At 37.3% G+C, this 23,717-nt stretch overlaps 1 protein-coding gene across 1 annotated transcript; it reads left to right on the top strand.

The window, feature by feature from the left end:
* Positions 1–430: 430 nt before the first annotated feature.
* On the top strand, positions 431–6,698 carry LOC142174569 (uncharacterized). The gene is made up of 4 exons (XM_075240389.1): positions 431–609; positions 5,988–6,118; positions 6,206–6,337; positions 6,428–6,698. The coding sequence occupies exons 1-4, from the start codon at positions 431–433 to the stop codon at positions 6,673–6,675; spliced, it is 690 nt and encodes a 229-aa protein (XP_075096490.1). The 3' UTR covers positions 6,676–6,698.
* The last annotated feature ends 17,019 nt before the right edge of the window (positions 6,699–23,717 follow it).

The following is a 23,717-nucleotide window of genomic DNA, read 5'->3' as shown; positions in this document are numbered from 1 at the left end:
TGGTTTTTAGCTTTGTAATATCTTGTTCTCTCATAACAGAAGGGACATGCTCTGGCTCCGCCCCGGCGCGACTATTGAAGTCGGTCAATTCTCTCCCAGGGCGAGGCAAAATCTCAATTATCGACGGGACCTCCTCGTCTTCCACTGCATTTGCCCCTCTAGTGATCTGAGCAGCACTTTCCGGTGCCGGAATTGTTACAGGGAGAACGGTGTGAGAGGAATCACCAACCATTTTATCCAGAAGATACAACGGAAAGATAACGGAAAGAAAGGATGAAAATGTTCAGTTAACAAAAGGGCAAACAAAAACCTTAGAGTGTCAGGAAGAAAGTATATCTGTAGAATTCTTTCGAGTAAAAGACAAAGAAGTGTGTCAATCGAATGATAAGTTCCTTCTATTTATAAGAGACAGAGATCCCCCAAACACAAAATGCAAGAGTCACCAATCGAGCCTGATAGGGCACGAAATGTTTCAGTTCCCCAGGAACGTGTGTCACAATGGCAGAAACCACGAAATAATGCTTTGATGTTAAACGACATTTCGGTTCCGATATCGCCGCAACGGTTCACGGGTATCGAAAGAACGCCGCCACCTCGCCTAAAACCCAAGTAATGTAACTAAGGAATAAGAAGTCAGAAGTCAGATTTCGCTCGAATTCGTAGCAATCATGATCCGTCTGCCGAGCCCGACAGAGGACAACCCCGACAGACGGAGGACTAACTGTATTGGTCAAAATCTGACCGTCATGGCCAAACTGACCAACGTCCCGCCTAAGCAACCGGGCAGCGAAAGGTAACATAGCCCACTCTACATCCTTTTCTCGACACCCGTCGAGCCGGAAAGAGCAATGCCTAAAATGACCACCAAGACACAATGGAGGTGAGAGAGCGTCGGACCAAGTAAATGGAAATGGTGCCTTGACTATATATAGTAGGGAAAAACCTTCGATTAAAAGAGGCTCCTCCCCCTTTTCTCTCTCCTAAGCTCTCTTCTTGTAATCTTGATAGGAAAGAAGTAATCTACAGAAGAGCATGTAAAGCTATATCCCCCATCGATCGATGGGAGTCACAAAGTTGAATTTCAATAAGATCGTTTATATCTTTTTCGTCCTATATACAATCCGTACTATTAGCTCTTTGATCTGGAATTTATTATGTCTGACTAAGATTTACCCCTTCATTTTCTTTGATTGATTTGTTCAAAAAGGTTCCAATATCTTTTTAGTCAAACAGTTTCTTCTATCCATGTATGGTGTTAGAAAGCTGTATTTGTAAACTAATTCTAGAAAAAATAAAATAACATATAAACAGAAAATGTAAAGAGATAAAAATCAATTCGAGCCCACTGAATTCACAGTGTTTCCTTAAAGAATTTAATCCCCTCCTAGTACTCAAGGTTATGGATTATTTCCTCCCAGAATAGAACGAATTACACACTGGTGTAGTGGTACTTCAAACCCCAGTGTTTTAGCGAACACAAAGTTTGGTAGCAAATCACACTTACTGTTGCTTTGTTTGATGTTAAAAGTATGCAGAAGAAGGAGGAGAAACTCAGAAAATCGTATGAAAATTATGAGAGAATAGACTTGTATTTATAGCCAAAGTTGAGTTGAAATCTGCAGAGGTGCAACTCTTCAGAATGGTTGTTTATGCAAAACGGCCATAGCATAAATGCCATAACATAAATGGCTATTCTCTCAACAATAAAGAGGGAAATTGAATATGGTAGTTTAATTTTCAGTTACACAACTGAAAAATGGAAAACTTATTGGATTTAATATTAATATTCTGTAATTAAAACGAATATTTAATAACATTTCTGTAAATATTTTACTATTAACAAATAAATTTGGTCCAAAAAATTAATCAATCAATCGATCATTTGACCAACTGAAAAATGAAAAACTGATTGGATTTAATATTAATATTTATTTTAATATTAATATTTTGTTATTAACGAATATTTAATAATATTTATGTTAATATTTTACAATTAACAAATAAATTTGGTCCAAAAAATTAATTAGTCAATCATTTGACCAAATCCAAAGCCGAAGCCAAAGCCGAAGCCGAGCGACGACGACGACGACGCGAGGCTTGCCTTCTTCTCAACTCTTTAAGAGCTAGAAGAAGAGCAATTATTTATATACCCATAAAAAACCTATTCCTATTCCAATATGGGACAATGTTCCTTCATCAAGGGGGAACTTAAAATTTCACTTAAAAATTTTATTTCCCTCAATTTTCCATTCACTATCTTTTAAGCATTTAATATACTTAAAACCCCAACATATGATAAATCACTGCTGCAAAAAATTTTACTTAGGAAGGGAGGTTTTCCTGAATAAAAACTGTCCATTCCCATCAAAGTAATGCATGAAACCGTCGTGCGTTCAAAGGACGTCCTCATTTTGGTACAAAGTTAACTATATGGGCGTACTAATAAAAGGACACAATCATGAGAACGTACTTTTTTTCTTCTTTTTTTTAAAGTATAAATTTTATGAGTTAATAATCGTAAAAATATTGATATAATTAAATTACTTCTAAGATAATTATTAAGTAAAGATTGATGATAAATACTACTCCATTCTTTCCAAAAAGAATAATGCTATTTTATACTTTTTCGAAAATAATAACTTTTTATAATTAGAAGTAACTAAACTTGAACTTTCTGTTTTTCTTTAATAACAAACTTTTATATTCAAATAAAAATTAAGATAAAAAATTTCAAAAGTATTACTATATAGTAGAGTAACAAAATTGTCATATCTAAAATCACAATATTTAAAAGAACAATCTTTTATGCAATTATTTCGGAAACCGAGAGGAAATAACAATATATATATATATATATATATATATATATATATATATATATATATATATATATATATATATATATTTATGATAATTTACTATAATGAATTTGAGTATGTACCTCAAAACCTTAAGATAATAAATGAAATTGTTTCCGGCCACTATAAATATTCTTACACAGCCAATAAGAAACAGTGTACACTCTCATAAATCTCAACACAAAATTTAACCTAAGTCGGTTTTGGTTGCTTGGCGGAATAGAACAAAACACCTAATCGGGCTTTGTTGCTTAGCCAGGTCAAAACCACTGCCTACTATGGCGGTGTAACCCTCTCTTCTTATAGGATGTATACAAAATACAGGAATTAGCTTCGAACGGATTTTGTAGAAAAATAACATATTACTGTATACAAATCAAGATTCTAGGGTTTCATTCCTTTCCATTTGAACCAATTTCTATGTTGGGAATTTGGGGGAGTGTGGAAGTACGTATAGGGTTTTAATTTTTGTTCTCCGCTAAATTGAACTTTGACTAGTATATAATAACTTAGGTTTTGTAGTGCATTCGCAAAACTGAAATGGCAATGAACTCGAGAATCTTTTGACCAATATTTGTTATTTTACGTTGCCATAACTTTTTTCCAATTTCCGCGGGGTTTCCTCTCCAAATCTACCAAAAGCAGTTGGTAACAACTAATAAATGAACAAAAATGTATAACATTGCAAAAGTAGTCATGGCATGTTTTCAATATTTGGTTTATTGTAACTTGAAGATTTCTCCTTTCTCTTGCTTTTTGTTTGCACTTTTTGAAACTGAGAATTAAAAACGCTTTTGAAGCTTTTCAAAGTTATAAGCCAATTAGGGTAACTATGGCTGTATTGGTTGAAAGAAAGATTTGAAGTCTTCACATTATTGGCTTGATTAATTAAATTACTTAATTCAACGTACATTGCATTTGTACTCGGGGTTTGAATGGCTATCTTAAAGGAAGGCCACTAGTACTATGAAGATATTTCTTCATCTAAATTTCACGTGTTTTATATATATAGAAACAATATTTTGAACAAACCAGCTATTTGTGTAAAGCAATCGCTTTAGGTGCCAAATTTGTAAGGGTCCCATTTTTTGTTATACCTAATAGAATGTGTATAAGTTTAAAAAGAGTTCTGTAAAGTGAAAATATTTGATTTCTTTCTTTAACAAATATAAAGAAAAAGGATTTGCAACTGCTATGATTTCTACCAAGGAAATTGTACTTGAAATGAATATCGAATCCGAATTTCATAAGAAACGTGTGATATATAGGAAGTAACAATTTGATGCAATATTGATAATGAAATCTCAATATTTTCGAAGAGTCCTTTAGAGTTGATTACTTTTATACATAATAAACAAAGCTATTTTTTCACTTCAAAATAGATTTGAACAATTCAAAACATATGGAAATATTTTTGATTTTATATTTGGCAGTATAAACTAAGATCACTAGATGTTGGAAATTTGAAACAATATTGCCTTAATCTTGAATGTTCCTTAAAGCATAATAATCAATTTGATACTAATGGTCTAGATTTATTTTCTGAATTAAAAATATTAAGGAAAATAGTTGTTTCACCAAAAATCTGAGTCCTTGGTCAAAGCTAAAAGAGAAATTCGGGTTACTGATAATCAGGAGACAAAAAATAAAATACTTTTGAGAACAATGGTAGAAGGTAAATAGTTAAGTATTTCAATGAATTCTCAATAGTATTCCGTGTCCTTACAAATGATGATATTTCTTCCTTTTATAGATCATTCTAGGTAAAGGAATAAAGTCTCAGCTTTAATGATATAATCATGAGCAATAAATGACATTAAATAAGCCGTTATACAATCATTCCTATTAAATACCAACTTTATAACGTATCAGACATTTAATAATGAATTTGGACTCCTTTCTGTCATCTGATCCTTGCTTTCAATGCCTTCTAATCCGTTGGCTGTAAATAATTTAAATTGGTACGAGACTCGTATTTATATGTCGTCTCGTGCTTATTTAAATTCTTCTTCCCGTGGCTGTTTTCACCGTGTCTCTTAGTCAATTGCTGTTCTTTGACCATTCAACTAATCCACGTGTCATGCCACATCATTTTTAATATAAATTCAGTTTTTTCCCAATACACCGAATCCGACACTCGAATCAGTACCCGTATCAGATGCCCTAATTGGGAAGTGGATCTTCATGTAAAAAGAACTTTTGCCACAATTAATGCTCATGACAGTACTAACGTCTCAGCAGTCTTTTCCATTTAATGTTCTGTCCATGTGTCATTTTATAATTGATTCCGCTATTCATACCCTTCTTCGAGACTTCTTCATTCTCACTATTTACGAAGTGATAGCTGCCTTTATTATAGGCTTTTCATCATTATACTTAAAAAGTTGACGGTTCCCATTTTACACATAACTTTGCCTTCCTTTGTCTTCTTCACAAATCTTCAGCACATACTTTCTTCTTAACAATGTCTTCTTCAAACCCTAACCATAAAAAAGTTCCAATTCTAGATCAGTTCCCCAACGCCCCTGTTAGACACAGAAGAGGCGGAGGAAGTAGGCTTCGAACAGGGTTAGAATCTACGCAAGGCGGTTCCTCTGGTTCTTCTTCAAGGAGTTTTATCCCAAAAGCCCCTTCTTCTAAAAGTAGGGAAATTCTTGATACTTCTCAAGAACCCTCAGTTGATGATATAGTTCCCGGCGATTTGTCTTTTGAAAGTGACAAAACGTCTCTTCAAAAACAAATTAAAAATTTAGAAAGAGCCGATACTTACCCAACATTAGTAACCGAGCTTACAATCCCCACCATAAGAAGAGATTGTAACTGGAAGGATAGTCTCCGAATGTCAATTCCTTCCCCAAATTAAAGAATTTCCTCTTTTAGAAATGGGTATTCTTCTGTTTACACTTACCCCTTCACTTTAGGTTTTAATCCTCCGATTGACCCAGTTATTCTCGATTTTTGTCGTTTCTTTACCATTTGTTTGGCCCAAATTGGTCCATTGGTGTGTAGAACAATGGCTTGTTTGAGATATTTATCATCCAAGGCCAATGTCAATTTCACCTTTTCTCATCTCATTCATCTATACCATCCCAACTTAATACGCCATGGGGTTTTCACCTTAACTGCAAGGAGCAAAAAAGTTTTGGTAAACCCTGAGGATGACAAAGATCGTAGATGGTATATCCGTTACGTTGCTGTCCCTACAGTGGATTTGATTGGCGAAACAAATATTCCCTTTCCTGAGAAGTGGAATTTTGAACGTAAGTTTCCTATTATTTACCGTACCTACTTTTGAGAATTTTAAAAGAATGTTGTTTTTAACCTCGTCCCTTCTTGGTTTTTTGTAGCAACCATGGGAGATGTGGAACCTATTCCCAACTTTCGTGGTTGGGTAGACTCACTTTTGAAGATTGTTACTAGGGAGCAGAGAACTTGGAAATCAATTTCTTCTTTACATGGCTGGAAAGTCAAAACACATGGTATCCCCCCCCTTTTTTAATTTTTTTTTTGTTTTACATGTTAAGCATTTTTTCCTCAACTTTAATCATGAATATCCATTCTTTAATCAGGATTTGGCATTAGAGGAATGACAGCTGAAGTAGCTATGGCCATTCGCATGTCTGCGAATGCTGCTCTGGATTTAGATAAGGCTCGAGCCTTGCTGCCTAAAAGAAAAGCTACAAAGGAAAGTTCTGAAGAAGAAGAAGAGGGTACCTCCCTAATTACCAGGCCAAGGGCCAGGAGACGAATAATCATTGATAATGAAATTGAAAACACTCCTGCTCGTACCTCCGCCACCGAGCCTGTTTTGATTTAATCTGATGAGGATGTCGAACCAAGAAATAATAATGAGTCAATTCAGCACCTTTTTGACAGTGGTTTCGGGAGTGGCGAGCTCGGACCTGTTTTTGATGAAGCTCCTCTTTCCTCATTTGTTCCTATTTCCTCCATTCCTCTGCCAGTCGTAAGTGTTTCTTTACCAGCTTTAACAACTTCCGTTTGTTTGCCAATTTCTACTGCTCCTATCTCTGTTCCCTTGGCTGCTTCAACCGCACCTGCTTCTACTCCGGTGTTGGTTTCTACATATTTTCCCTCCATTCCTTCCGCTGCTCCTCTTCCCTCTGTTCATCATACAAAGACAGGTTCTAGCAGCGGAAATATGACAATGAGAAGTGTTACTTTGGAGGTTCCTGCCAATCATAGCCTCCTGAGGAAGACCGGCAGAGCCGATGTTTGGCTCGAACCTCTAATTGGAGATATCGAGAAGAAGAAGATGGAGAGCCATAGCTGCTTAACTTTGATGAACGACGTAGTTCATTCTACTTTGAAGGTATTTCTACCAACAAGTTTTTTTTCTTTTTTTTTTTAAATTATCTTCAATTTCTCATTTCCATGACTTACCTCTGTAGGCTAACCTTATTAGCACGGAATTAATGAGAAGAATTTCCTTACTGGAAAGAAAAGCTCGTGAGTCTGAAAAGTCTGTCCACGAGGCTGAGGAAATAGCTAGGGGAGCCCAACTTGAAGCAACCAACTGGAAGGAGCAGTTTGAAAATGCTCAAGGGACTATAGAAGAGTTGCAAGAAGATAAAAACCTCCTAGAGCAGCAAAACCGTGGTTTAACTTCTGAACTGGTAACAGTCAAAGCCTCTTCAAGCCAATTGAAAAGAGACAAAGAGCTTTTGGAATGCTCTTTGTCAGAACAATTATCCAGAGCTAGTGAAGAAGTTAGAGAGCTGAAGGCACTTTTGGCTAAAAAGGAAGAATATACAGGAGAGTTAGTGCAAAGCTTAACTCAAGCTCAGGCTGACTTACAGACTTCTTCTGACGAGATTCAAGCCTTGAAGAGTTCTCATGCTTCTCTTGAAGCTTCCCTTGATTCCCATTTAGCTGAAAATCAAATTTTAAAAAACGATCTTGCTATGTGGGAAATGGAATATGGACTTCTAGAGGAAAATTTTAACATAGAAGTGAGTTGGGCTTTTTTGAATTCTCGTCGTGATGCTTTGACGAAAGCTGCTCAAGAGGGTTTCGACTTGTAGTCTGAACTGGCCAAAGTCATAGATACCATCGAGAAAAGCCAACAGTCTACTGATACTCCTTCTCCTGCCCTTGAAGTTCCTGAAAATGTTGTTATTCCATCTTCAGAGGGTGAAACTTCTACAACCCAGTCTGTGGAAGTTGAAGCTTCCGTGACAACCCCCTCAATTGAATGATGGTTTTATCCCTTAGTTTTTTTTTATAGGATTTTTTGGTGAAAGTCCCCAGTTATCATAATGGGGCACTTGTATAAACTTTTATTGACTAAGTTTCTACTTAGTCTTTTTAATTATATCAAGAAGTTTTATTAGTACTTCAATGTGTTCTACTCTTGCCTTTTCTTTACTTATTTAGGACTTATAGAATAGTTTAGCATTTTTATCCTTTGAAAATGCTTTATGATTCTTCCCATGACTTATTGACATGAGGCTTATAAAAGAGGGCCCTTTTATTTTATCGACACTGAATGAAGAAGACGTCTCAACTTCATAATGGTGTTGAAATACGATGAAAGTAATAGGAAAATACACGTTTTGTATGAAACAACTTTGGCAAGTTTTCATTCATAAACTTTTAACAAGTGTTTGACTGTTACATGTATTACAATACATCTACAACTTTTCTCGTAACTGTTTTTCTTGTAACAGATTTGTAAATAACAGAGTTTAAACAAGGTTTTTTTTATAACCTGTTTCAGTACATAGTCATGACCCTATCTTTACATGTTAAGAAGGGTTTGAGAGGTGACTTTGTTTATGAGTTTGAGAGATGACTCTGTTGTTCTCATGAATGCTGAAGACTTCGTAACTTCTTCTCAACACTTGCTTCTTTGTGGCCGATTTTTATTCGATACTCGTATTTGTTTCTTTGCACCTATATGTGTATAATATGTAGTCCCCCAAGTGTTCGAGCGGTGAAGTATGAAGCCTCGAGCGCTTGTTTATTTCTTTTACTTTGGCCCTTTTCCTGAAACAGAAAGATATATGGGACTCGACGGTGTGATTATAGATGAAGACTGCCTAACTCGTGTGTATTTCCATCAGATTAATTGTAACCCTGGGCTAGGAATTTAAGCATACTCCATTTTGCCTTGCAGGTTGCGACTCATCATTTGGCACGAGTTAGGATATTTAGCCTAGCATCTAAAATCGTTAGTAAAATATTAATAAACCAAGAGAAGAATTTTTACATGATGATACCTGACCGTAGGTACTTTCTTAAAAGTAATATCTTTTTAAGTGGACAACATTCCAATGTGAGGGTAAAACTTTACCATCCATTGTTTACAACTAGTATGCTCCTTTTCCCGCAATGCCACGGACTTTGTATGGTCCTTCCCATGTTGGACTTAGCTTTCCTGAGTTAACAGCTTTTGTAGATTGGAACACCTTTTTAAGCACGAAGTCCCCAATTTTGAAAAATCCGAGGCGTGCTTTCCTGTTGTAATATCGTTCATAATCTTTCCTTTTAAGCTATATCTTATCTATTATCATCACCATGTCAAACAATAACGCCGACAACAACAGTAACAACACATTGGGAAACCATGAGAATCAAATACATCAAAATCAAGATATCGTGGTTCAATCTCCTTTAAATTCACTACGTCAATCTCGTGAAGGCACTCCTGTTACTGAATCCCGTGCTGATCAACAAGAGCAATCTGAACATTTTGAAGGAGCTACAACTGAAGCTTTGCAAAAGCTAATCGATGCACAAGTCGGCAAAGCTCTTCAGGCACTTGTTAGTCGATTGCCTGCTGCGCCACCTACACCAACTCCTAATAATAATACATTGGAGAACCCCCGTTCTGGTCTTGATAATTCTGGAAACGGAGCAACCCCCAGTGAACCACAAGAAGGGGGACCAGGTAATTTAAATAATTCATATTTGCAAAATTTAGTACTAACCTTGCAGAAACAGCTGAAGGAACAAAATGAGCGAATAGAACAAATCCCTGGAGTTCCACCTGTAATAAAAGGAGTAGACATGGACAAATACTCACAACAACCATGGAAGCCTAGTGCTGCTCCCCTTCCAATTCCGAAAAAATTCAAAATGCCTGACATCCCGAAATATGATGGTACTACAGACCCACGTGACCACGTGACTGCATTTATAACCGGCGTGAAAGGCAACGACTTGACCAAACAAGAAATTGAATCAGTATTGGTCAAGAAATTTGGAGAAACACTCACCAAGGGTGCATTAACCTGGTATTCTCTTTTATCTGAAAATTCTATTAATTCTTTTGCTGAGCTTGCAGATTCTTTTATTAAAGCACATTCGGGAGCACAAAAAGTTGAGAAAAGGATGGAAGATATTTTCAAAATCAAACAAGGGGATTCAGAGTTGCTTAGAAACTTCGTTGATAGATTCCAACATGAAAGAATGACTCTACCTCGTGTGCCAGACAATTGGGCTGCTATAGCTTTTGCAAGTAATTTAAATGACAAAAGTTCTGAAGCCACGAGACGACTCAAAGAAAGTCTTCGAGAATTTCCTGCAACCACATGGAATGATGTTTACAACAGGTATAGCACGAAGCTGCGAATCGAAGAAGATACCATACCTAAGCTCCATCATGAAGAAAGGAGCGGTACCCGAAGGTCAGATTCCGAAAAAAGATCAGGTAAAAACAGGTACGATCCATATATGGGACCCGCAAGAAAGGACCCACGGTCGAAGCAAGATAACCAGCAATACGATCAAAAGTCAAGGAACCGGGATTCTGGCTCTTCTTCAAAGTTCAGGAATGATCGGAATAGACAAGAATCACGTGATGATGACAGGAGTTTAAAGGCACGATTCGGTGGATATAATTTTAACGTCTCACCAGAAAATTAGCAACGTCCGCAAACCATGGCATACCATTCACCGACATAGAAAGGAGTTGCTCATCGGGAAATGAATCATTGATCTCTAGGCCATCACGAGGCCTCCCCTCCTCCTCCAAGCGGGACAAGTGGTCCGCCACTCGGTTTTCACTACCCTTCTGGTCCACAATCTCCAAATCAATCTCTTGAAGTAACAAGACCCATCGCATCAGTCTAGCTTTGGAATCCTTCTTCGTCATCAAGTACCGGAGTGCGGCATGATCGGTATGAACTATGACCTTGGCACCTATGACATACGGCCGAAATTTCTCCATTGCAAACACAATAGCCAAAAGCTCTTTCTCAGTCACCATGTAATTCACTTGAGCATCATTCATTGTCTTGCTCGCATAGTACACCGGATGAAACATTTTGTTCACTCTTTGACCCAAGACCGCCCCAACTGCAATATCACTCGTGTCACACATGATCTCCAAAGGCAAGCTACAATTGGGTGCGGTAATAATAGGAGTGGTGCTCAACTTGTGCTTGAGAAGTTCAAAGGCTTGCATACATCTCTCATCGAACACGAACTTGGCATCTTTTTCAATAACTTGCATAAGGGATTCACTACCTTCGAAAAGTCTTTGATAAATCTCCGGTAGAACCCCGCATGCCCAAGAAAACTTCTAACTCCCTTGACAGAAGTAGGGGGAGGGAGCCTTGAAATCACATCAATTTTTGCTTTGTCCACCTCTATACATGCTTTGAAATTTTATGCCCAAGAACTATGCCCTCTTCAACCATGAAGTGGCATTTCTCCCAATTAAGCACAAGATTAGTTTCTTCACAACGGGCCAACACTCTATCAAGATTTTTCAAACATTCATCAAACGAGTCACCCACAACACTAAAGTCGTCCATGAACACCTCTAAAATCTCTTCCACCATATCAGTGAAAATGGCCATCATACACTGCTGGAATGTAGCCGGTGCATTACACAACCCAAAAAGCATCCTAGAAAAGGCAAAGGTGCCATATGGACAAGTGAAAATAGTCTTCTCCTGATCTTTCGGAGTAATCAAAATTTGGTTGTACCCAAAATACCCATCCACGAAACAGTAGAAGGCACGCCCAGCAAGTCTGTCTAACATCTGATCAAGAAAAGGCAATGGAAAGTGATCCTTGCGGGTCACTTTATTCAACTTGCGATAGTCCATGCACATCCTCCACCTGGTGACAGTCCCTGTTGGAATCAACTCATTCTGCGATTTGGTAACCATGGTCATACCACCCTTCTTCGGCACACATTACACCGGCGAAGTCCAAGAGCTATCAGAGAAGGGGTACACAACTCCAACATCCAACCACTTGATTACCTCCTTTTTCACAACTTCTTGTATTGCCTCGTTCAACCTCCTTTGATGTTCCAAGGAGGGCTTTACATCATCTTCCAGAATAATCTTGTACATACAGAATGTAGGGCTTATCCCTCGAATATCAGCTAAGGTCTGTCCAATTGCCTTCTTTCGCTTTTGGAGCACCACCAATGTGGCATCAACCTGCATGTTAGTAAGACAAAAGGAAAGAATAACTAGTAAAGTTGAACTAGGGCCTAAGAACTCATACCTAAGGTGTGGAGGCAACGACTTCAACTCCAACACCGGAGGTTCCTCGATTGAAGATTTTGTTGGTGGAGTCTTCCTATTTTCAAGATCCAAAGAGATTTTCCTGGGCTCATAAGAGTAAGATCTCATTCCATGCAAAGCATTCACACACTCCACTCGGCCTTTATCCTCATTTACATCAAGATTCAACAATACTGCCTCTAGAGGGTCCTCCACATTGATCATTGCACTAGTATCATCAACTATCACTGCAGTGACAAAGTCCACAAAAGAGCACACTTCAGAACTGTTGGGTTGCTTCATTGACTTGCACACATAAAAGATCACTTTCTCATCACCCACCCAAAAGGTGAGTTCTCCTGCTTCCACATCAACTAAGGCCTTCCCAGTAGCAAGGAAAGGTCTTCCCATTATGATCGGAACCTCATAATCTACCTCACAGTCCAAGATCACAAAATCAACCGGCAAGATAATTTTGTCCACCCGGACAAGAACATCATCAATAATACCCAATGGTCTCTTCATAGTTCTATCCACCATTTGCAATCTCATAAAAGTCGACCTCGGTTGCCCAATACCCAAAGTCTTGAAAACTGAGTAGGGCATCAAGTTGATACTTGCCCCCAAATCACATAGAGCTTTTGCAAAGTCTGCACTCCTTATGGTGCAAGGAATGGTGAAAGCACCAGGATCTTCTAGCTTCGGGGCCACTGAGTTCACTATTGCACTAACTTGGTGGGTCATCTTGATAGTTTCACAATCCATGGATCTTTTCTTTGTCACCAAGTCCTTCATGAATTTAGCATAACCCAGCATTTGCAATAGAGCCTCCACCAAAGTCACATTAATGGATAAGCTCTTCATTATGTCAATAAACTTCTTAAATTGATTCTCATTTTTCTGCTTAGCGAGCCTTTGAGGATAAGGTGGAGGTGGCCTTGGCAAAGGAGCCTTGGCTTTAGGCACAACCATTTCTGGCATGTCTATTACGTGTTCCCTAGACGGGTTCACCTCATTCTAAGTTTCCACCTCGGCATCTTGGATATCAATCCTCACTTCCTCATTCACGTTCTCATCAACCACATTTTCAACCACCAAAGGGATCTCATCCTCTTGCAACTCAATTTCATCACTCAAAATTTCTTTTTGTTAGGACGCATTCACATCACCGCCTCGTCCACTTCTTGTAGTTACCTCCATTACATGCCCATAATTGTTCCCACCATTCGGGTTTACTACCGTATCAATTGGTAGAGTCCTCTTAGGGCGAGTATTCAAGGATTGTGAGATTTGTCCTAATTGAACCTCCAAGTTTCTAACTGAAGTATTGTGGGAAGCCAACTGAGCATCAGAGTCCACATTCTTTTTCATCATCTGTTCAAACATCTCTTCAATTCTCCCTATTTCATTTTTGGAAAAACTAGGACCTTGGAATGGAAATGAGGGTGGATTTTTCGGTTATTGATATATTGGGTGCCTTTGAAAGCCTTGCCCCCGATTTCCTTGATTGCCATTGTTCCAACCACCCTGATTGTTGTTACCACCCCAGTTGTTGTTGTTGTCATTCCAATTAATGATTGTTCTGAATCCCCAATTGGAATTTTGGTTGTTGTTCCCCCAATTACTATTCCCTTGTTGTTGTTGATTTCCCCAATTGCCTTGGGGTCTCCATTGTTGTTGGTTGGCAGAATTGCCCATTTGGCCCTGATAATTGTTCACATATTACACTTCTTCATTCTGGGCATCATAACCATCATTGTGGAATACACCACTATCATTGTCATATTGATCCGAACTCCCTTGGTTCTGTTGACCTTTGTCTTCTTTTGTTCACTAGCATGTTGACACCCTCCATAGCATTTACTTGGCGTGGATTTTGAACCTGCTGTAACTATGCCTTTGCTAGTTGGTTCATTGTTGTTGTCAGTTATGCTATTGCCTGCCCATGATCATGTAGCTCTTTGTGCAAGTGAGTGACCATGAGGTCACCCCGTGGCACATTGGCTTTACATTGCCAAGAGGAGGACGTATCAGCCATCTCATCAAGAATGTCACAAGCCTCATCATAGGATAGCTTCATGAAATTACCCTAGGCAAGTTGGTTCACTATGCACTGATTTGTTGTGTTAATGCCCCGGTAGAATGTCTGTTGTATCATTGCCTCAGTCATATCATTGTTGGAACATTCCTTTACCATGATTTTGTATCTCTCACATATCTCATGTAATGGTTTGGTGGGCTCCTGCTTGAAAGCTAAGATCTCATCCCTCAATGCTGCCATGTGCTCCGTCGGGAAAAACTTTGCAATGAATTTATCCGCCAACTCATCCCAAGTAGTGATGGAATGGTTGAGAAGTCGTTTAAGCCAATCCAATGCCTTCCCTCTAAGTGAGAGGGAATAATTTCAACCGAAGCACATCTTCTGGCACATTAGTTTGCTTGCTCCCCTAACAGGTATCCATGAAACCCTTGAGATGTTTGTAAGCATTCTGATTGGGAGCACCCGTGAAATACCCTCGCTGCTCCAACAATGTCAACATCACATTTGTAATTTGAAAATTGCCCGTCCGGATTTGGGGTGAGACAATTGCACTAGCATATCTTTGGTTGGGAAGCACTCGAGGAGCCACTCTTTGAGGTGGCGGGGCCACTCGTCTGGAACATTATCATTGGCCTAACGGCCTCTCTTTTGTGCTTGAGGTACTATAGGAACCTCCTCATCAATATTGTCATCTACCTCCTCCCCCAGCGGAAGATCTCCAAGAGGTGCGTTGTTTGCAGCCATTTTGTACCTGAGTTTGCGACACACACAAATTTGTAATGCAGAAGGAAAGAAGAACAATACATAAAACTATTTAGATAGATAGCCAAAACCGTTAGCTTCCCGGTAACGGCGCCAAAAAGTGATCGGAGCCAACCCTACACCACTACAAAGTGGCGAGAGCGGTCCAAGCAGCTTTTACCCGAGATGGTCGGGATCGAATCCATAGGAAGATAGAAGTGGGAATTGAATTCCTATCTAATCTAGAAATGTGTAGTGCTCTTAATTACTCTTCCAATCATCTTTGGTTGGTTATTACTTCTAATATTTATGCTAATGATAAGCTATATTAAACTAAGAATGATTGCTTGTAAGGTTTTCTAAATAGTTAAAGAGGCACTAGGGAAGTGACTTTCTCCTAGGTGAATACTTGATGGGATCTAAAACCTACGGCAAAGTCGTTATGTTAGGGATTGTGATATAGCCAATGCACGGAATTACTCACTCTATAACTCTCAGTAGCTTGAGTGACTTTGCCTAATTGACTTGCTCAAGACCAATTGGGTGTCAAAATTGTGCAAGCAATATAGGCTCAAGTTGGGTATTACTATCTCTAGATTTAACCCTTTAATTGGGGCTATCAATCTCTTGATTACACCCCAATTCCTAGTTAGACTGATTTTCCTAGACTCAAGCTCTCTTTCTCAAGAAGAGCCCAAGTCAAATAGGCATAAATTAGTGTTTGCAACCACTAATTTAACATGAAAAACTCAAATCAGTCCAAATATCAACTACCCATAAACATCTAAGTCTTAAATCAAAAGACTCATCAAATACCCACACTAGAGTTGAGCCACTACCCTAGCTAATGAGTCTAGCTACTCATAATAATGGAAAAAAATAAAGAAATAGATGAAGAATAACCCATATGATTTAATTACAAACTAAGATAAAGAAGATTCAGTGTTAATATAGCTACAAATTACTCAAAATGGACATAAAACTCCGTTCACGTGCTCAAAATGTAATCTGTAATCTTTTGTAACTCAAAATAACTCAAAATGGACATTTTTAGGGTATCTTTTGTAATCTGTAGATTACAAAAGATACCCTAAAAATGTGAAAAGAAAGTATTTATACTAGGCCAAATTTTCTGGACAAAAATACCCATGACGAGGTACTGCGATCCGCATAAAATGCACCGCGGACCGTGATGAGGCTTCTTGGTTTGATTATACATTCTCTGAATCTGGCCACTGCGGGCCGCATAAAATGCACCGCGGCCGTGGTGGCTTCAACTGTGGTCCGCATAAAAAGGACGGCGAATCGCATTGCCATCCAACAGTTGAAATCCCAACTCTCTGAATCTCTACTCAGTGGACCGCATAAACTCGATTGCAGCCGCAGTGAGGCTACTACGGTCCGCACAAAATGGTTTGCGGTCGTAGTGCTTGAGCTTCCAAAATTGCACTTCTCTGAATCTCCTCACCGCGGACCGCACTAAATGAATTGCGGTCGCGGTGGGTCTGTTGCAACTGTGCTTTGACTTGTTCTTGGTATTTGTGCATGTTTCACTTCTTTTTGAGCTGGTTTTGACTAATTGTCACCTTTTTGACCAAATCCTGCAAACAAGTACAACATGTAAGCCTTTGGGACTATTTTGTATACATTTTTAATCAAAACTCAAGTGAAAATGAGTGTAAAATGATCTATAATCCCTAGTTATCAATATTAAACTAGTCAAAACTAATATTTTAAGGACAATCACTCTGGTCAATAAAAACATTATCGTTGGTCCCTAAAGTTTGTATCAATAAATCTCAATATTAATCAAATTCTATAAAAACCATTGGCATAAAAAATAATATAAAAGATAAATCTTTCTATTACAAAAATATCTTCTTCTGAAAGCTTTGGCCGAAGGGAAAAGTGTACCTACTCCTAGTCAGGCTTATCCTAGTACCGGTTCAAATCAATTTCAACCGAAAATTAACACTCTGATCCAGAAAAACATCGGGAAGAATTGGCAAAAATGGTAACTGTTATGTGCTTACCCTATAGTTTTCCTTCTGACCCTTCGTTTGTGCATTATATTAGAAATTCTTTTTAATCCTACTTATAAAGGTTTTCCTCGCACAACCGTAAAGAGCGATATTTATATTTATAAGCATGAATATGAACAATATTTGCGCTATTTATTTACTCATATAAATTGTTGTATTGCTATTACAACTGATATTGGTAGAAGTGGCAACGACTGTTGGGTTGATGAGGATTGGATAATGCTCGCATAAGTGCTATATAGAATAATTAATTCACGTCACACATGATAGTTTATTGCTAACACATTTACAGATATTTGCAGATATTTTTTCATTAGTGATAAAATAATGCCGATTTTAATGGATAATGATACTAAAAACACAAAAGTTATAGACTTGCTTACCACTACGCTAAATCCTGCATTTAGTAACATTTTTCATGTTAAATATTTTTGTCGTGTTTACCATTTAATTATGGGTGATGGTATGAGAATTTTAAATATTGAAATTGAAAAGGTTACTCTTAACTGGCTTTTTTATTCAAACCGTAGAAGTGGACTTAGAGAATACTTTAAAAAATGCGATGAATGTGTCCTAAGAGAAAGAAAGGTTCCTAAACCTTGTCCAACTAGATGGAATTACATGTATGAAAGTTTGGTTGTTGCATATGAATATAAAAATACCATAAACTCAACGTTTAATGTACATGTAAGTGATGATGAGGAGCACCTTACGAATGCGGATTGGACTAATGTTAAAATACTTGTTGATTTTTTAGAAAATTTTTATGTTGCTACAAAAGAATTTTCTAGGCAATATTATCCAATAATTTCTAACTATTAGTTTATATTGCAGAACTTACTAATTTATATGCTCATTTTTCAAAGGGCAGGAAAATTTATAAACTTGATATTGATTCTATGTGAAAAAAGTTTAAAAAATATTTTTTTCCTTATTCCCCTTATTTATGGTGTTACGAATTTGTTAAATCCTTGTATGAAATTAGGAGGTCCTCAATTTTGGTATGAAATTGTTTATAATGGTTTAGCACTTGAAGATGATGAGTTGTCTTAACTTCCGGAAGCAATAGTCTCACTTAGAATAAATGTTCAAACTATTTATAATGATTATCAAGTTGCATTAAATTATGCTAGACCAAATGTTCCAACTCCTTCTTCTTCTGATTCCCAATCATATAAAAGAATTGCAAGAATAAGAGCACTTAGTGCTTGGGTGGGGTTTAGGGGTTCTCAAGATTCTAGTAGTAATGACTTTTCACAACCAATATTCTGAGTAAGTAGTTACTAACTTGGTATATTAATGTCGGAGGCTAGACATTGGACTGTTGAGCCAATACTAGAATAACAAAAGTACTAAGATGCACACAAACTTTTATTAAACTTGCAAACTCTTTTAGTGATCAATACTTCCTAAGATATCACAAGATGAGATAAACTATAAATTGATAGTCAAAACAAATAATATACAATTGCACGCAGAATAAATACATAATGTACCTACATAAATTATTCCTACTCAACTAATGCATGTTCCATCATAAATATTATGACTAACCATGGCACAGGTACATTTACTATTGTGATATTTTCACGGTGTTTACAAAAAAAAAACAGAAACAAAGACAATGGAGGGAGATTAATTTTTCCAGCTTTTTCGCTATTATCAACCTCATGGTAGGAGCACATAACTCTTTCGCGCTATGTTATATTCCTAACAACAGTAGTTTAAAGACTAACAATACAAAATTCAAATACCTGCACAACATAAATGAGTTTAAAAAGAACCTTAATATTTAATTTGAATAACTCAAATTTTACTCTTAACTTTTGTTTATAATAGATTACTAGCCTGTTTGGCCAAGCTTCTTTTTGGCCAAAAGTACTTTTTTTTTGCCAAAAGCACTTTTGGCCAAAAATTGAGGTGTTTGGCCAAGCTTTTGCAAGGAAAAAAGTGTTTTTGAGGAGAAGCAAAAGCAGTTTTGGAGAAGCAGAAAAAAGTAGCTTCTCCCCAAAAGCACTTTTGAGAAAAATACACTTAGAAGTAGTTTTTTAAAGCTTGCCAAACACTAATTGCTGCTCAGAAGTGTTTTTCAAACTAATTAGTCAAACACAAACTGCTTCTCACCAAAAGTACTTTTGAAAAAAACATTTTTGAAAAAAAAATACTTCTCAAAATAAGCTGATTTTTGCAGCTTGGCCAAACAGGCTATACATTAAAGATGGTTTATGCAATTTGCATGTATAAACATATTGATTATATTCTTAACTTGAATTTCTACCGAAGTATCAATCAAACTAAAACTGGGCGACATAAAGAATCATAGAGCTCTTAATTCTTTTTACCTATTTTAGTACCCGCATAAACTATTCTCATCGGGAAAGAAAAATGAATTTGTAAGTGATGTGTTTTCAATATCTTTGCCTTATGTTTTGATGATCTAACAAACTTTCTGTCAAGAACCAGATAGGGAACCTGACACACTTGGTACACATTGCAAATGAACGAATTCCAGCCTGAACTCCAGATAATGTGAACTGATGCAAGTGAAAAGAACAGAGGAACAAGACAGGGACCTGATCCCTTGGTGTTCTCTGACAGAAGTACAAGTCAACTATACAACTGGAAAGCAACTGCAGAAAGTAAGTTGCAATACGTGACAGTGCAGCAGACAGTGCAGCAGTCACTTCCCATTGGGAAGAGGCGTGTACCAACCAAGAATTGACATCATCCTTGGGATGTCTTTGGTAGTATAACAAAATGGTGCAAGGCACAAGATATTCACTTGAGCATCTAGTGATATTCTCTCAAGCATTAAAGATCTGATCCAACATTGAAGTCACTAGTGTGTCAAGAACAAGAAGACAACTCCACTAAGGATTAGTTCCACAATGAGTCTATGTGTGTTCGTAGTTGAGTTGTAATCTTGTTGTTTGTTCTTCATTGTATCTCCTATCTTGCTTTCTTAGAAACTTTATTTTAGGAAACTCAAAATCATAAACCTTCTGAGTTTGTGTTGTGACTAGAATTAGTCATAAGTTAAAGTCTTTGTAACTAGTGAGTGATAAAGTGGCTTGTGGTAAGTGTATCACAAGTTAGTTGAGTTGAAGTCTTTGTAATAGAGTCATTACAAAGTGGCTTGTAATAGTGTGTTTACAAGTTAGTGAAGTTGAAAGCCTACAAGTGTAGGTCGTGATTTTTGTCCCCTTGAGTTGGGATTTTTCCACGTAAAAATCTCGTCTTATTTACTTACTGTTTTAATTAGTATTCTCACTGGAAACTCATAGAGGACCAGGTACTCTATAGTTTGGTGAATTCATATAAACTAACAATTGGTATCAGAGCAAGTTCTTTCTATAAGGTTAACACCTAGAAAGGATCTCAACGGCTGCTCCACCTAACTTTAAGGAAGGACAATCAACCTACAGACCCCCTAGATTCAATGCTCAGTATTACGGCTGGTGGAAGACTCATATGCATGATTTTATAATGGCAGAAAACTCAGAACTGTGGGACGTCATTTGTGATGATCCACATGTTCCTATGAAGAAGCTTGGAGAAACTGGAAAAATGGTGCCGAAAAATAGAAAAGAGTACAGTGATATTGACAGAAAAGCTATAGAAAAGAACTTTCGTACCAAGAAAATCTTGGTATGTGGTATAGGACCTGATAAGTACAATAGAATCTCAGCATGTGATTCTGCCAAGGAAATATGGGAAGCATTGCAAACGGGACATGAAGGAACTACTCAAGTTAAGCAGTCCAAGATTGACATGCTCACCACCGAGTATGAACTCTTTAGGATGATGGATGATGAGTCTATACAAGATATGCACACTAGATTCACATCTATTATAAATGAGCTTCATTCACTTGGAGAAGTTATTCCCAAAAACAAGCTTGTAAGGAAAGTTCTCAGTGTTCTACCTGGCTTTTGGGAGAGTAAGGTTAGTGCTATCACTAAAGCTAAAGATTTACAAACTCTAACCATGGATCAGCTGATTGGAAATCTGAAGACATACGAGATGAAAAGAAATAAAGACAGTGAAAGAAGAGAGCCAAAGAAAGAGAAAAACCTGGTGCTCAAGGCTGAAAACAATTACTCAAGTGAAGAAGATAGTGATATGGCCTATCTCACTAAAAGATTTTAAAAGATGGTTCGAAGAAATGGTAGTATACCTAAGAGAGGTAATACAAGCAAACCAAGAAACTATAATCTCTGTCACAAATGCGGAAAGCCAGGGCATTTCATCAAAGACTGCTCACTTCTGAAACAGGAGCATTACAAACAACACTCTGACAAAGCAGCAAAAAGGAACCCGATTCCTGACAAACGATTCAGCCGAAAAAGTGCAGCTATCAATGTTGTAAAGCAAGCTCTTACTGCTTGGGGAAACTCCTCCAGCGAATCAGAATGGGAACCAGATGCAGAAAACAGCTCCATGATGGCAATGGAAATTGAAGCAAAGGAATATGACTTATTGTTTGCATTGATGGCTCAATCTGATGACGATAAAGAGGATGAAAATGATGAGGTAAATTTCAGGGATGTTTAGAGAAATCTGACTTCCTATTCTTCTAAGAAATTGATGTCTCTAGAAAATGTTTTAATTGATGCATATTATAGTTTTGATAATGATAAGGAGGCCCTGACCATAGAGCTAGGAGATGCTGAGCAATCTAGAGATGATCTGGTGGTCTGTGTGGTATATTTAAATGAGATCATAGCTAATCTTGAAAAAGAAAAGGAAGCTCTAACTGAAAAAATAAATAGTGTAAAAAATGAAAGAGATGACTTGATGATAGTGGTTGTTGACTTGAAGGAAACCATAGAAAACCTAAGCAAAGAAAAGAATGCCCTAGAAGAGAAAATTGCTGATACTGAGCAAGAAAGGGATGACTTTTTGGTGGTTATCACAGATCTAGAAGAAACCATTGAGGGACTCAAATCTAAACATAGGCATGTAAGTATTGAAAAAGGGAAGGGAGTAGCTAGTGAGACACACATTAAACTTGAAAAAGAATTAAATGATGTGAGAACTAGTCTATGTGGTGAACTCGAGAAAAATAGGCAGCTTCAAGCTAAATTAAAGAAAGTAAAACTTGATCTTGAGAAATCTCTCAAGTGGACCTGGTCCTCAGATGTTGTCACTGCCATGCACTTCAATAATAGTGGAAACAGGCAGGGAATCAGGTTCCAAAAGGAGAAAACTCCTTACAACCCTCACCGCAAGTATGCCACAGTTCCTGATAACTCGCTTTGTACCCACTGTTGATACACAATTTTTTCCTATATTTTTTTTATGTCAAATACTTTTCAAAATAGCATGTATAAGCATATATGAGTATTTTCCAAGGCTGCATTGTTTTTCTTAAATTTTCAAAAAAATTTAAATCAATTTACTGCCCTATTTTAATAAGAAAATCCAATAATTATCCCGAAAGTTATTATTTTTGTGACTCATTTATTGGAATCTCATGTTTATATTAAAATATATCTAAGTTATTTTTTACACATTTTTTACAAATTTATTTGATATTTTTAAGGATAGAATTGCATAATTGCAATATTAGCCATTTTAGGTTTAAATTAGTCATATATTCATAAAATGAGATTTTATATTTTTAAATCGATAATCATGTGTTATAAACCATTTTATTGTTTTCAATTTATTTTCGTAAATTAATTTAATGTTTTTTATAATTTTAAAGGAAAAAATTGGCTATTTAAATAATAGCCAATCCGTTTCAATTTTAGCCTAAAATCTGGCCCCTAATTGGACCCCAATTTCAGCCCAATTTCAATTAAAACCCGACCCAAGCCCCAATTACCCCTACCCGACCCAAAACCTTATTAAATCCTGGCCGTTGATCAAAAAGATCAACGACCCTCATCTGTCCTTACCTTTTTTAACCAAACGACCCCCCAATGCCCCTCTAATTCCTCACTCATCTCTATCTCTCTACTTCTGGTTCTCTCTAGAACTTTCCCTCTCCTCTCCTCTCCGATGAGTTCTGTTCATCTTCTCCGGCCACCTTCTAACCTAAATCTATGGTGGTCTCACCACCCACCAAGCCACCTATGGCTCCTCAAGTTTGGTTAACTGAAGCTTCATGACTCGACCACGAAGATTTGGGTCCAGACCTCTGTTGATTCAATCTTTACGGCCATCTCCGGCCCTGCTCCGGCAAGCTATGTCTGTTTCGAGTCTGGCTACGACTCCTTCAATTTAGATCCAAGCCTTTCTCACCGTTTGGGTTCCTCTATAAACCCTAGCTTTGAGGTTTTTCTGATCTCTTTATATTTGTTCCAGATCTATGCTTTCCCCAAGTTTTTAAATGATTTTCTGGATTTTCTTTCAAAAAAAAAACTATACTTTCGAAACCATCTCTTTTTCCGATCTAGGGTTTTTCTGAAATATTTAGATGTTTCTCTGATTTTCTCTTTCTTTTGTGTGTTTCTTCTACTATATTTTCCTCTACTATGTTCTCTCGTGTTTCTTCTACTATATTTTCCTCTACTCTGATTCTTGTGTGTTTCTTCTACTGTAT

The sequence above is a fragment of the Nicotiana tabacum genome, chromosome 20 (genome assembly GCF_000715075.1).
Source record: "Nicotiana tabacum cultivar K326 chromosome 20, ASM71507v2, whole genome shotgun sequence".
Classification (NCBI taxonomy): domain Eukaryota; kingdom Viridiplantae; phylum Streptophyta; class Magnoliopsida; order Solanales; family Solanaceae; genus Nicotiana; species Nicotiana tabacum.
The sequence above is the reverse complement of the archived record's forward strand: the minus strand, read 5'-3'. Positions and strand labels throughout refer to the sequence as shown.

Bases quoted from the DNA above. Each gene is read 5' to 3' on its own strand.
- LOC142174569 (XM_075240389.1), top strand. From the start codon at position 431: ATGCAAGAGTCACCAATCGAGCCTGATAGGGCACGAAATGTTTCAGTT. The intron at 610-5,987 runs GTAATGTAACTA...CTTAACTGCAAG, and splicing joins CCACCTCGCCTAAAACCCAA to GAGCAAAAAAGTTTTGGTAA. The intron at 6,119-6,205 runs GTAAGTTTCCTA...GGTTTTTTGTAG, and splicing joins TGAGAAGTGGAATTTTGAAC to CAACCATGGGAGATGTGGAA.